The sequence below is a fragment of the Meriones unguiculatus genome, chromosome 3, assembly GCF_030254825.1.
Source record: "Meriones unguiculatus strain TT.TT164.6M chromosome 3, Bangor_MerUng_6.1, whole genome shotgun sequence".
NCBI classification, from domain to species: Eukaryota; Metazoa; Chordata; class Mammalia; order Rodentia; family Muridae; genus Meriones; species Meriones unguiculatus.
The window spans coordinates 140,977,704-140,993,316 of NC_083351.1; the positions used below are offsets into that span (position 1 = coordinate 140,977,704).

The window sequence follows — 15,613 nt, forward strand, 5'->3', positions numbered from 1 at the left end:
AGGTACGAGAGAAAGATTAATGGGGATAGGAGGTGGAGTTTTCCTTAGCTGCCTCCTGCTGGTTAGAGTCCTCATGGAAAGTCCAATCTTGATTTCAGGATATCTCCAACTTCTTCTCATCAAACTGCATTAGCAGTGAGCAATGTAGGTTATTTCTCCATGTTTTTCACTCATCATTCCCCTTCTCTCCTGGAATTCATCCTCCTTTTTGTAAGCAAGTCAACCCTTCTAAAGGGGTGTGGCTAATAGCACCTCTAGGAAAGATGCTTCTGGTTCCTTCTATTAAAGATGAGGGAGTACGGCCTATACCCCCCCCAGAGGTATAATTCCAAGGATGAGCTGTCCCATTCCTACCCTAGTCATTGTGACCAGGGGAGGCATAGAATGCTAATGACTGGCCCACCCAACTCCTGTTCCTGGAGGTGAGGACTTCAATAGAAAAAAAAAGAGAGAGATAAAGGGGGTGGGAGAGGAGACTGGGAAAAAATGCAAGAGATACAAGTGCACGAAATAGCCACCACAATCACACTCATCCCCCACCTTTCTTTCTACCTACCTTTTTCTGTTTATCTGCGGTCTCCCGTGTCGGGAACACAGGGTTTCTACGAATACTGCATTTGTTGGTTTATTTCTCTGAGGCTGTCTCTGGGGCTAGAATACTATCTAGAAGGTACTTGGACAGTATCAGTAGAATGAATCGCTTCCACCACCAGTGTGATGAGTGATGAATGGGCAATCATGTCGAAGAAGTTAGACCTCAGGCATGTTGGAGCAGCAGCCAGCCGTCCTGTAAATCACCCAGCAAGCAGAAAAACGCTGAGCTGTCCAGAACAGGCATCTGGAGTGCCTTAGACACCATCCGTCATCCGCCGGCTCTTACTGGCTATTAACACTCACAAAGGGGTGAGGAAGAGGAGGGATTCGTGAACCCTCTTTCACCAGAGCAGTGAGCGTTTAATATAGCATCGAGATTGGTTTCAGTCTTCCTACCCTTGAGTGCTCTGTGGAAGACAGGAGATACAGGGTTCCACGGGAAAGGCACAGACAATGTATTTAGACCCCATGAAAGATTTAGACATACCCACTCCAAAGCTTCACTTTATAACACAAAAGGAAAGAAAGTGAGGAAGGAAGGAAGGAAGGAAGGAAGGAAGGAAGGAAGGAAGGAAGGAAGGAAAGGAGGGAGAGAGGAAGAGAGGGAGGAAGGGAAGAAAGGAAGAAAAGAATGAAGAGTGGTGACCTGATTAAAGCCAGTAAAATTGGAAGTCCAGGGAATGGCCACATTTTTATTTCTGACTAACAAGTCAGCCTCCTGCTTTACCTGTGGTGTTCCTGGGAGGCCAGCTTGGCCATGGGTGGCCATGGTGACCTGCTCTTCACTGTCAAACTGCTCATGCCACTATTTCCCCACTGGGAACTCAATCTTGGCTAACCACACAGTCACAAACATGGTGAATATTCTATGAATGTCAGGGATGTTCATGCTGAGTGTGCAGGAACAAACACATTGACCCTCTTTCTTCCTAAATTTTCTCCTGCACTTAGAGATGTGAGGAAGACTGAGGCATCAAGGGAAGCCTTGCTGGTATTATATTCTCGAAAATTCAGTTTTGCCATGTTGCACCAAGTAGCCTGTAAGCATGTCACTTTACTTCCATCTGCCAGTGGCACCACCCCCTGTGTGTCTGTCTGTGCGAGGCATCTAGACATAAGAAAGAGCAGATCAGAGCTGGAGAGATGGCTCAGTGGTTAAGAGCACTGTCTGCTCTTCCAAAGGTCATGAGTTCAATTCCCAGCAACCACAAGGTGGCTCAGAATCATCTATAATGTGAACTGATTCCCTCCTCTGGCAGGTGTAAATGCAGATAGAACACTCATATACATAAAATAAATAAATCTTTAAAAAAAAAGAAAGAAAGAGCAGATCAGTGTATGGAAAGTGGTGCCTTTGATGCTAATGAATAAATATTATATAATTTCTATGTTAAAATGTACATGCCTCATTGAAGAAATACAGAGAGCCTCTGAAAGCCGGAAGAAGAAAACAGGAAACAACCTAGGAACCTGCCACAGAGGGCCTCTGAAAGCCTCTGCCCTACAGACTATCAAAGCAGATGCTGAGCCTGATGGGCAACTGTTGGGCAGAGTGAAGGGAATTTTATGTAAGAAGTGGGAAATAGCAAGAGCTGGAGAGGACAGAAACTCCACAAGGAGAGCAACAGAACAAGAAAATTTGAACACAGCGAACTTCTCAGAGACTCATACTCCAACCAAGGACTGTTCATGGAGATAACCTAGAACCCCTGCACAGATGTAGCCCATAGCAGTTCAGTGTCCAAGTGGGTTACATAGTAATGGGAAGAGGGACTGCCTCTGACATAATCTGATTGGCCTGCTCTTTGATCACCTCCCCCTGGGTGGGAGCAGCCTTACCAGGCCATAGTAGAGGACAATGCAGCCACTTCTGATGAGAACTGATAGTCTAAGATCAGAAAGAAGGAGAGGAAGACCTCCCCTATCAGTGGATTTGGGGAGGGGCATGCATGCAGAAAGGGGTAGAAGGGTGGGATCGGGAGGGGAGGAGGGAGGGGCTTATGGGGGGATACAAAATGAATAAAGTGTAATTAATAATAATAAAAAAAGGAAAAAAGAATGTTGTAATTAAAAGTCAATTTGAGAAATGAATAAACAAAAAACTGAAAAAAAAAGAAATATTAGTTAAAACCATTGCTGATACTTTTAAGAGTCATTATTCTGCATCATGCCCTGTCCCAAATACTTTCCACATATTCTGTTTGATGGCTGTCATTGGTGAGTCCCATTTTACTGATGAAGACCCATGGGGTGGCATGAGTTGCCTAATATCACACAGCTGGCAAGATATAAACCCAGTCATGGCTTCTGAAACTAAGCTTTTAACCATCTCTTCCATGATATTCCTACTTTAGTGACTTGGTCATTAACAGCATTAACTGAGAGTCATAACCCAGGCTGGCAGTGTGTACCATGCAAGGTTGCAGACAGCCCCAATCTTGAGCCATCTCCTCAAACCCCAGAGAAGAGTAGTTTTGGGTTTTATTTTTAAATATTTACCATTTACTGTGTGACTTCAGTTAAAGTAACTCTCTTTTTCTTCTTCTTCTTCTATAAAATAAGAATATTGTTTAACTACCTCATTAGGTAATTATATGGTGGTAAATAACGTGATATGCAAAAAGCATGACCCAGACATATAGTACATGTTCATAAAAGTAAACTTCAGATTTTGGCCATTTTTTGATGAATAATTTACAATAATAACTTATATTTCCAAAGAAGCTAAATTCAAACCTTTGTCTAATTTAGGTCTATATTTCTGAGTCATGAGTTATTGTTTTCTTAACTTTTCAGGCCTAGATTTTGTTCCAAAATCTGGTTAACTTTTGACCTGCAAGTAAACAACCTTAATTTCCATAACTGGCATTTCTGCCTTCCCCTAGGGCCGCAGTTCTCAACTTGGAGGTCATGACCGGTTCACAGGGGTCATATATCAGATCTCCTTCGTATCGGATATTTACACTGTGATTCATGACAGCAGCAGAATTACAATGAAGTAACAATGAAATAATTTTACGGTTGGCGTCACTGAAGCATGAGGAGCTGTGTTAGAGGGTAGCAGCATCAGGAAGGTTGAGAACCTCTGCTCTGGAGCATCATGTTGCTGGACTTACCCAGGCATTTGACAGCTTACTCTCAGGACCTTTAATTGGCTGGGGGCTGCAAGGTTTTTCTCCTCACCCTGCCCCTGTCCCCTTGCCCACTCCTCCCTCCTGACGGGAAACCTGAGTGTGCCTTGTGAATTGCAACCATTCCGGCCCCCGTGCTTACCCCCCCCTCCATGGGAGATGGGTCAGAAGATCCAGGTCCCCCATAATTGTTAGAAGCAGCTAGCAATGATACTTCCTGTAAGGACACAGGCTTCCAGCGGTGCCTCAGACAGAACTGCAAACATGGGGAGCGTTGATTTTTTTTTTCCTTTCCATTGGGAATGCGGAGGGGACCTTCGCGTGCATCCCCAGGGAAATCCACGGGGCAGCATTCCAGTCTTTGTCCCTGAGCGCGTACTCCTCTGCCAGGGGGACCCACGGTCTTGATTTCTAGTGACAGTCTTGGGGATACGAAGCAGAGATTTATCTTTCAGTGACTGGAGTTATTTTTGTTTTCGTCAGCCCGGGACTATTATAATGAACGCGAAGGCACTGGCGGGAACAAGGCTTTTATTATAATACGAGGGTGAGGATGGCTTTGACTGACCTTTCTTCTGCTGGAGTTTCAGTGTTTTAGTATGTGCCGCTTGTGCTGGAAAGAATTTATAATCACAGGCTGTCAAAGACAGCCATTGTTCTCCCTGTTCTGAACATGTGGGTCAGCCACAAGTGCCTGCAGCTCCCCCAACGCCAAGAGCTGGTGGGGAGAGAGCATGCCTGGATTCTTCTGAGGCATCAGGAAAAGCGTTTTGCGTATTTTTCATTGCCCTCCCTTTAAAAAAAAAAAAACAACAAAAAAAAACCTCTTGCCTCTGAAAGACAGCTCGCTTTCAGAGCAGGAATTTCCCTCCAAGGTAGCAGGAGATGGAAGCATGCTGCTCCAGGATTTTACAGCCCTGATTCTGCCTGCATTTGCCAGATAGCATAACCCGGGGCAGCGGCTGCACTGAACTAGAGACTCGTCCCACAGACATGTGGTTATGGATTCCGAAAGACAGGTCAAAGGTTTTTGTCTTTGTTGTCAGTGATCATTGCATTCTTGTGAATCCAAACTTTGTATTTAATTACTTAAAAAAAAAAAAAACACAACTTGATGGAATGTGAGTTACTTGGGGATTTTTTTTTTAAAGTTGTGCGTGGTCCTCTAATTGAAAGGATGCAGCAGAAAAAGGTTGAGGGACTGAAGACTCACTGTCGATGCTGGTTAGTTTACGGGAACTAGCTGCTACGACTTTTCCGCACAGATTGTCTCTGCAAGGATCTTCGCAGACCACTGGAAGCCGAATAGTATACGTATGTTGCAGTCCTAGCTGAAATTCTTTCGTTTTATTTTGGGACAGGAGACTGATGACATTGAGAGCCCTAAACGCAGTATCCGAGACAGTGGCTACATTGACTGCTGGGACTCTGAACGCAGCGACTCCCTCTCGCCTCCTCGCCACGGCCGAGATGACTCCTTCGACAGCCTGGATTCTTTTGGCTCCCGTTCCCGGCAGACACCCTCTCCAGATGTAGTTCTCAGGGGAAGCAGTGATGGTAGGTTCTATGTTCAAACACCGAACATCTTGGGATTAATCATTAACAGGAGTTTCAGGATCGAAGTTAGAGAGCTGAGTGCTGGGAAAGCAAACTCCAAACCCATCTGGCTAAAGCCTGGTAATGCTATAAACTGGTAGGGGCTGGGGACTCAGGGGTCGGGGGGGGGATTTCTAACTGTTGTTTTTCATGGCTCTCAGAATTTTGATTGGCTTTGCCAACAGGTCATTTGAACACCACCTCAGTGAGCGTATCTTCTGTTAGAAAACTGTGTTACATCATTCTTCCCTGGGTCTCCCTGAATCAAGATGCTATGCGGACCATTAGCTCATAAAAAATGTACTAAAGTTTATATGCTGTGGGTACAAGGAAGGAAAATGTTTAGTGAGTAACAGACTGTAGAAGTGAAAATGGCACAGCTCCCCCCCAGCAAACTAACATGCACTTTATTACCCTTAGAAAAGCTCTAGGCTCTGGGGCTGTGCCCTTCTTGATTGGTACCTGTTTTGTCATCAATCAATTTTGTTGCCTGTCTGAGTAATGGGCTAGCTCCGTGCAAATGGCCATGAACGCATAGTGCGTACCAATTTGCCTATTGGCCCAAGGCTGGATTTTTATTTAAATCCTATGCATATTACCTGCATGGAATGGTCAATATTTTCCCTACAGAAATGTGTGTTCCTGTAGTCTGACGTGAGTTCAGTGGCTGTCTCAGAGCTGCTTGCTTCAGCTCTCTGGCTTTTCAGGAGAGCATGGGGCTTAGTTATGCATGTATTAACTTGCAGAGAGACAGCAAGGCTGGTGGGGGATTTTTTGTTTGTTTCTATTTTTGCATATGTTGCTGGATGATAGTAATATTTTTTGGGCATTCTTCTACTGTCTGAGATCCAGGTTATCTTTTGTAGCTACAGTGTTGCTTTCTGACATAAAATTCTTTTTATAGTTGTTTGTTTGCTTGTTTGTTTTTGTGAAGTACTAGAGATTGACCCTAGGGCCTTGTGAATTCTAGGTTCCACTGAGCTATGTCTCCAGCCCCTGAGCTATGCAGGTCACTGTGACCCTTGAGTATTTCACAGGTTCAGGTTCTAAGTTAGACACCTAGCACCAATATGCAGTATCTTACTTAATCTTCATCATAATCTTCAGTATAGGCTTCTGGTCCTATCTTAATTCATCCTTGCACGGATCTGGGAGACACTCCTCCTTATTTTACAGATGTGTCTTCAGGAATAAGTCTTTGCCCCAATATTTCTAAATGACAAAAATCACTGTCAGTGTAGTAGCTTAACTCTGTCAGCTTTAGGAAGTGTGGGTCCAAACTGGTGCTCTTAATTCACCCGGGCGACTTTCTCTTTGCCCAATGGAAGTTTTATTCTAGAGTCACTGAACAAATGTGTTTGCTCAGAATGTACACTTTTCAGCAGACAGATTAGCCTCAGGGCCACAGAGTGTGTGACTCCTAAAGAATTCCATGGTACATTGTGAGCTGCTTGAAAAATATTTCTGAAATTTTATTTGACATCTTAAGTACCACCCACAGCACTAAAGGTTAAAATACCAACTCTGTGATCTAATTATGCTTTAATATAACCCAAGCATGGATTTGCTTTTACAAAAAACATCTCAACCTAACCATTTCACCCATGTTGTTTGTTTTAACTTTAAAAAATGACTTTTTTTTCACTTTTTTTTTTTTTTGTAACTGGTCCTATAGATGCCTTAGTTTGTCGCCAGCTTGGAGAGGTTTAGAGTTTAAATCACATCTTGAAAGGATTTGAGATGGAGGTTAGTAATACTATACTAAAATATCCCAAAGCACAGTTTAGTTGCAGCAATTAAGACTGATAAAGTGGAGCCTATTTATAAATGCTTTCTCCATCAGACAAACAATGGAGAATACATCCTTCCTAGTCCCCCTCACAAACTGCACCTTGTACAGGCGTCACCAATCAATCTGACAGCTCAAGGCTTGTCTTCCTGTAAAGTAATCAAGACCTAGTCACACTTAAAAAAAATAAATAAAAACACATTTCTTAATCTTCCTTTAAAAATGCAGTATAATTTTTGCCAAATACGTATTAATTATATAAGACTTTCTGGTATGTTCCTTTAAAATGATGCTAATCAGTAAGATTGCTAGTTCTAAGGAATAGTTCCATGTTTGGAAGACTATTTTTTTAAGTATATTTTGAAAAATTTTGTCCCAGCATCCATCATCCAATTTGGAGCCATCTTAACGTAAAATTCTTTACCTTTATTTTGGGTACACATGGAAGGCTTCAACTTTGTTATTATTACCCTTTGACCAATTCAAAAATGACAAGCCACATTCGGAAGGGACATGGTCCTGTGAGTTGGATACAGTTTCCCTGCTGGAGAGCTGTAAACCTACAGGCTTGCTTCAGACAGTTTATCTTGCCAGTCAGGTACTAGGTGTCTCCTTCAACCTTCACTGGCGTTACCCATGAGGTCCCTCAGTAAACGTCACCAAACAGGAAACACAACCTTGCAGTCATGTGCTTGGAAAACTAGAAACATGTCACAATATGATTAGTTGCATTAATTTAGTGTGCCTATGTTTTATTAAAAAGATGTTACAAAATAGGAATGAAGAATAAGCAAAAAAGTAAAGGGCTAGAAGAAAATTACAAAGTATTTGCAATTTGAGGGTATTTGGCAAATATGTGGAAGGAAGAGGAGGTGGGGGAGGAGGCAGACGGAAGCAGATTGGCTCTAATTGCTTGTAGCCAAATGGAAAAGAAGAGTGAGACTTTGATAAAGTAATAATGTGCCATGTGCCCTGTTATGTTTTCCTAACTTTGAACATTCAGGGAGAAGCCAACCTAGGAAATTTCCATGTCCACAGGATAGAGGGAAATCAAAGTCTCTTACAAGTCTAGCCTTACAGCATGTAGGCATTTCATGCCAGCCTTTCTGAGATCCTCTGCGTCATTTCAACTGAATCTTCACAACGCTCTAGCGGAGTGCCAGCATCATCTCTGTGTAGGCCTTGAGAACCTAGAGTAAAAGGAGTTTAAAGCACCAGTATCATGGAGCTAGCATATGGTGGAACTGAAATGCCATCTTGGCTGACCTGACAACTAAGCCGGTCTGCCCCAGGACACTGGCATTTCTTAAACAGACATTTCTTAAGTTGTCTGTTGAGACAGTCCTGAAGAGGGAGGAAAGGGTGCGTTTACGTGTTGGCATATTTTGAGACTTTCAGGATATTGTGATAGTATTTCAGATGTTATGTGGAAACATGGCCCACAGACTGTAGGTTTTTAGAGCTGAAGGATCCAAGGCGGCTCTAACCATCACTAAGCTGTTCAATAGTAGATGGAAAACTTACTTGCTTTCGTTCATTTATTTAGCATAGTGTAGTATTTCCCCTAGTCAGGACATTTTAAGAAGACATTTTTCTTAGTGCTGGGTGCTGACAGGACAGAACTTTGGGTGTCTGGAGAGGAGAGTCCAGTTTCCCTGAGCTGACACTAATCAGCAAGGGGGAAGGGAGGGCCCCCGGGCCCCTCTGAGCCCATTTCTTTATAAAGAGCGGCTACTGTCAAGTGGAGGAACAAGTCCATGTGCTCAGCAAGGCAAGGTGGTGTGAGCATTTGTTCGCTGGCAACATTTATTTTGACACCGACAGATACACTTGTTGAGACTTGTGGTGGGAAGGGGGCTTAAGCAATGAAGCAGACACCAGCCAGCCAGGAAATGGCCAGAATTTCAGAAGGGAGGCTGTAAGCAAGCCCCATGAATAATTCATAGTCTGAATATTTCACATACAATGAGCAGCTTGTTCACAGCCAATGCTTTTAACACACGGTCTTTTAAACGTCATTAAGTGATCTCATCTTCATGGTAAATCCTATCATCCCAGTCTCACAGAAGAGGACAGTCAAGTGTGTTACGAGACAAACTGAGGAGGTCCCAGCTCATGGATGATGGACACAGAACTGTTACAACATGGAGATTAGGTAGCATGTCTTAAACACGAGGTGCCGGATGCTGGACCAATAGCTGTAGGTGGATCCAACGCTTCCGGTGTGCAAAGCAGATGGCATCGTTGCCCTGACTTTACAGACTGGGAAATGGAGGCTGGAGCAGTCAGGCTAACGAGACGAGTGAATAGCAGAGCTGGAAATGGAGTGGACCTAAAACCTTGCCCACGGCTCCCTCTGCCTTGTTCCAGCTCTTGGCCTTCTTCTTAAGCATAAATGTCTCTGCTCTCAACAGAGTGAGAATGATGTCATGCTCTCATTCATTGATTAAGAGTTTTCAACCAGCATTAAAATAGCCGTTACTCCTGTAATCATGTTTGTCTTAATGATAGCTTCATTCTTATAGACCTTAGAAATCTAACAACATGAGACTCTGGCAAAAAGAATATGTTGCAATTATTGGGGCTCTTATCTAGGAGCAAGGCTTATTTGGCAGAGCTGAACTCCTTTATAGAAAAAACAAACACACACACAAACCAACAGTCTTTTAGACAAACTGCTTCCCGTGTCCATCTGGGTTTGAGGTGCCCATTGACTGCATTGGCGTGCTTCAGAATCTAAATAGCTCTAGTTTTCAAAACAAAGGGAGAAAAAAAAAGCTATGTGCAGGAGACATGATGACATGATCATGGGTTGGTAGGGACAGTAGGAAGAAGATTGTCCCAGCTCAGGTACTGGGGAGACTCCATGTAGAAGATATAACCTCTTGGCAGGTCAACCCTCAGTGACTCCACCTGGTGACTCATCTGAGTTCTGCAATTCTCATCTGTTTTTGCTGCTAGAGTATAATTTACATCTTCTCCATGTTCTGTGGCAAAGTTCAAGATACATAGAGACAAATAATTTCTATTGTACGCATGTCAGAATGTCTAGCAAAGTGGACTCAGGCTAGAGATCAGTAAAAAAAAGAGAGAGAGAGAGAGAGAGATTTTCTTTTTCTTTTGCCAGTGGCCAAAGCTCAGTTTTGCTAGTCCAGCACACTTTCCCAGTATCCATCCTCTCTTTCCCAGGAAGAGGAAGCGATTCTGAATCAGACTTGCCACACCGGAAGTTGCCAGACGTGAAGAAAGATGATATGTCCGCAAGACGGACTTCCCATGGTGAACCGAAATCAGCAGTGCCTTTTAACCAGTACCTCCCCAACAAGAGCAATCAGACAGCCTATGTCCCAGCACCTCTGAGAAAGAAGAAGGCGGAGCGGGAGGAATACAGGAAGAGCTGGAGCACAGCCACCTCCCCCTTGGGTGGGGAGAGGCCCTTCAGGTAGGACCTCAGTTTCCGTTCTTTGATGCACCATTACAATCCCAGAGAGCTGGTCATAAAACGCTGATTCCATGAAGGTCCCTAGAACCCTGCCTGTTGCGCAGTGGGTATCCACAAATACTTCACAGAGGAGCCGATGCCCTCAGACCAGTTTTGTTACCAGAATGTGGAAAACACGTATGTCACACGTGTCCTGCTATGGAGGCTACCTGATTTCTGATCCTGTTACAGAGGATACAGAAGGACTCTTGATGCACTCACATAGAGCAAGCTCAGATAAGAACGCCATCGAGGAGGCTGGAAGAGCAAGTGTAGACAAGCATCAAATAAATGCAAGATGTGTGTGTGTTTGTGTGTGTGTGTGTATCAAATAGCCCTGATAAAGTCTTTAAGGCAGTGGTTCTCAACCTTCTTTAATACAGTTCCTCCTGTTGTGGTAACCCCCCCAACCATAAAATTATTTTCATTTCTACTTCATACCTTCAGTTTTGCTACTGTTACAAGATGTGATTTTTCAGTTTTTTAGAGAATGAAACTATTCCCTCTATCAATGTGCATATTTATTCTGCAAGTATCTGTTGACTGTTGAGTTGTCTGTTATGTGCTGGGTGCTGTCTTTAAGGATTTGGGAGCCCAACAGTAAGGTACTAAGAAACAGCCCCTGTCTTTAGTATCCTTATAAGAACTTTACTATTGCACTTCTATTATCTATGATTTTCCCACTGAAGAAATGTTTTGTTAAACATTTTACTTATTGATCCAAACTAATGAATTTTACCTTTCCAGCAGAAAAAGTTGTGGGTTTTTTTTCCCCCTCTTTCAATATCAAGTTTGCCAGAGCCCTTGATCGGTATGTAGGAGAAATGCATTGTGTTAAATAGCTACACTAAATTGACATCACAGTAGCAGGATCGCGTATCCTGTGCCGTGGCTGATTTTCCTAAGTTAAAAGTGATATCAAAATGTCTTGGAAGTGATCTCCAGTCTATGAGCTTGGTAAACCGTGTTGTCCAACTCACTAGTTATCCTGACACGATAGAGGAGGAGGGAAGTGAAGCAGGGTCTCCCTGTGAAGATGACCCCAGCGGTCTGATGGGCCCTGATGGGAAGTCTGATGGTGGGTTAGAAGCTCCTCCCAGCAGTGGTGAGGGGCAGTCTCCTGAGGGCGTCGCTGTGGTGCCAGCTGCTGTTTCTGAAGACAGAGACTCCGTGGAAAGCCGAAAGCTCAGAAGGCTGGAGCAAGCTGGGATCAAGGTCATGCCTGCAGCACAACGCTTTGCCAGGTTAGCTGAGGGCTGCCCTGGCTGGCCTTCCGCATGCCCGCAGGTTTGGACTCCCATCTAGCAAAATGGACTTCTCACCCTGCTTCCCCAGTTCCTAAGTATCCGTCGCATCACTCGTCCCTGCTCTGAACAAATAGAAATAGATATCTGCCTTGTGGCATGTCTCCGCTAAGTCCTTGGCTCCTTTAAACAGAGATAAAGTGTGAGCTTCTCTCTGCTTCATTAGACCTCATCCCTTTGGTCAGTCATGTCGGCTGCAGGATTTACCTAGCAATAACATTTTATTTTCCTATTGCCTGTGTCTTGTTAATTTTCATACTACTCCTAAATGGCTCATTACTTCATGTGACGGACCCGTCATTAGAATATGTTCAGGATCTTAAAATGGGGGAAAGTCTATCCATAGAGAATAACTGACTTACAAAAATCCACTTGTTGGCCTTCTCTTAAAGAGTAGCAGGACTGACTTCGTCAGCGTATTTTCTAAAGCGTAGCGATTCAAAGCCAAGAATGGAACAATGCCTTCCCTTCATTGCAGCAAAAAGGTGTTAGCGTACAGTGCTACTGACTTTGTAAAACAGGCGAGGTGAGTTATTTCAAGATGACAATCAAATTCTACAGGTCTGCGGTTTTATGGCGAGTTTTGGGAAGCATGTTTACCTTTTATGTAAGAACACAGTGGTCCTCATAAATAATCTTGCAGTCAACACTCATGCAACAAACTGATGCTCAGAGCAATTTGGCACTTTGAGATTCCCTCCATACTTGCCGTTCCTTTTCATTTTAAAAGATCAGTAACCCACTCGTTTTTTTTTTTTGTTTTGTTTTGTTTTGTTTTGTTTTGTTTTGTTTTCAGAAGAAGAATCCAAGGATGGGTGGTTGTATTAATTATTGTTCTTAGTGCTGTGAAAAACAAAAACAAACTTGATCTGAGCCACTAAAGGAAAGAGTGATTTTTTTTTTTTTTCCCATAGTCTTGGGGGATTTTAGTCCTTCATGTCAGGGCAAGTATGGAGATGGGAGCAGCTTGGTCATATTTACAGGTACGTGAAAGCAACTGGCTTCATTGTGGCAGGCAGTAGAGAATGGGACCAATAAGTTCAGGCTATAAACTCTAGCTCACTCCCAGTCACTCACCTCTGCCAGTATGATCCCATGTCCCCAAGGTTCTGCAACCTCTCAAACAGTGTCACCATCGTAGAGACCAAATCAACAAGCATATGAGCCAGTGGGAATTCTGGGGACGGTTCATATTCAAACAATGGCAAAGATAGTAAGTGGCCTATGGAGCTGGTCAGAGCTTCCCTGTCAGCCAGATTCAGCCGCTTAGACCATAGCACTCCATCTTCCTTGCACACATATCTTTCTGTACGTGCTCCTTACGTGGTTATGTCCACTGTCTAGTTCTTAATTGAAATATCCAGTATTGGCTTTTATGGATTTAATTGTAGGGTAGCTTTGTGTTGATTTTTTAAAACACACACACACACACACAAAAGAATATTTCTTCCCTGTTTGTGGTATCCCACAGCTAATATACCTATCCTAAACATGTACATGTTGCTAGAAAAGCTGATGTAAAATTCTGCTTATGTTACAAGCACTTCTCTGAAATAACAAAGAATAATATCATACTGTCTCTTCGGAACATCCAAATTTTCTTTGACTGCATCCTTCAAGCATCTACTTGCCCCAGAGACCAAACTAGAAGCCAAATACAGAAATTAATATTATCCTGTCACCATGCACCATTTTCCAAACTTGTCTGTCTCCCCTCTTTAAGCTTAGAACAAAATTAGAGTATTGCTAAGTTATACAGATAAGAGCATGAACACGAAAACCCGAATCTCTACATCTTTGACGCATATGCCTTAATTTTTTAATCACATCTGTAAAGTCTTTTAGCTAGAGGGTGAGCAAGGAGATACAGGGTGCTCATTGGTCCCAGAGAGAACAAAGTTATGTACAGGTTGGGAGTTCCGTAAGTGACCTACCTGCACCATTTAGTAACTGGAAATTATATTTTACAATAAAATATCAAATTCTTTAATAACAAGTCTCATTCAATATGTAAACCTAGACTTAGGGTTTAAAATGTTATTCTAGTGGGAGATGTTTTGTTTAGGTGGTCACTTTTGCTTCCATGCATCATTGCTGTTTTCTGAGATAATTTTTATTGTGTCATCCAAGTTAGCTATGAAGCAGAGGTGTTCGGGACTTTCAATGTCATCACACACAGACGTTCGCACACAGCATTTAAAATCATGTTGAGGCAGCTATAAATATTCCTAGAGAACATCCCCCCAAAAGCAGCACCACTTAGCTGTTTCAGTCACCAAGAGTCCATTTGGTAGACAGTTTTTCAGCTTCTAGCTCACTCCTACAGGCAGATACACCATGCCACCATCTCAGCATGTCTACATTTCTGTCACTTACCTTTTTACAAGGCACATTAGAGTTGAGAGTCATTCTAAGCTTATACACATTTGGGGTCCTGCTTTCAGTGTGGCAGAAAGTTACTTAACTGGAAAGAAATGCAAATCATGGAAAAAGGAGTGTAGGGTTTATGCTCCTTATGTGGAAAGTGAGATTATAAATCATTGAACTATGCCAGTGTCTCTCAAAGCATTTGACCCCGCAGCTCTTGTTTTGATATCCAGATGGATTCTGGCCATCACATTTTTGGACCCAGCAAGAAGCTAAAGATACTTCTGGGGGCTTTTTCTCAATTGGGAAACTCTTTGTCAGGCATGTCTGTACAAGAAAGGGGAATGCACAGGATAGGAGGGACAGCCTTTATAGCTAGACCACTTTTTTGTTTCTTTCCCAAGGATCCTCAGGCACCTCCTTGAATTACTTTAAGCCGGTATATACACAGAGCAAAGATACATGCCATTCCATTTTTTACATGCTGATAGAAGCCTCTAGGACCAAACTACTTGTGAAAAAATAAACCAAGAAGTATCTTAGCATCAAGGAACAAAGTAGGACTTCTCAATAAATGTGTGGCAGTTAATATTTCCATCAAAGTTTTTTAAAAGTATATAAACTGCTTTTTCTTGTATTTTATTTTATGACCATGTTAACTTAATTAACCCTCCCCCATAAGACTCTGCAAAAGAAGCCAGATTTCTTTTTTTTTTTTTTTTAAAGAGGGTAAAATAAGAACCAAGATTCACTTCCCCCTAAATTAAAATACCATAGAGAGTTGAGTTCTCTTATTTGGTGTTTCCCATTGGAGAAGTAAATTTTTTTAACTGAATTATAGGTTTCACGTGACTGTACTTCTTTTCTAATTATTTGCATGTGTTTCATCACTCAGGATTTCTGCTAGTCTGTGAATGTTCTCAACCACATAGTAATTAATGACAGAGAGGAGACAACTCTCCGGGGAACAATGGACATTTTAGAAGTCTTCATAGGAAGAGCAGACGTGGCCCAGTTGCCAGACACATATTCCTCCACGTCTCTCTGTACCAGATGCTGGCTCCCTGCTTCTTTCTGCATGGGTCCCCCAGTCTGGGGACCAGACAGACACAGGCCTGACCTTTGTGACTCTGGCTGTATCTGCTGTGCCCAGAGACAGGGGAACAGGGAGGTTTCTGCTGTTGCCTATGACATTCCCAAGAGAACGAACAGGCCTTTCTGGAGAGCTCAGTTTCTTTCAATAGAACAAACTCACTGCCAAGCCAAGCTGGCTGTTCATTGCCAAGTAAAAGGGGGTGAAAGAGAATGCAAGCTCTTCCTTAGTTTATTTAGTGTGTGTGTGTGTGTGTGT

The 15,613-nt window shown here is 42.9% G+C and overlaps 1 protein-coding gene across 24 annotated transcripts in view; it reads left to right on the top strand.

The window, feature by feature from the left end:
* The window catches only part of Limch1 (LIM and calponin homology domains 1), a 313,519-nt gene that overhangs the window by 226,614 nt on the left and 71,292 nt on the right, over window positions 1-15,613 (top strand). For 21 of the 24 annotated variants that reach the window (XM_060380703.1, XM_060380697.1, XM_060380695.1 and 18 more), the window contains exons 7-8: window positions 5,087-5,282; window positions 10,300-10,552. In XM_060380703.1, the coding sequence (XP_060236686.1) occupies window positions 5,087-5,282; window positions 10,300-10,552 (449 nt within the window). Of the gene's footprint in view, window positions 1-4,443; window positions 4,745-5,086; window positions 5,283-10,299; window positions 10,553-11,574; window positions 11,836-15,613 lie in introns of those variants that run through there. The other 3 variants (XM_060380706.1, XM_060380705.1, XM_060380704.1) reach the window with 3 other exon arrangements.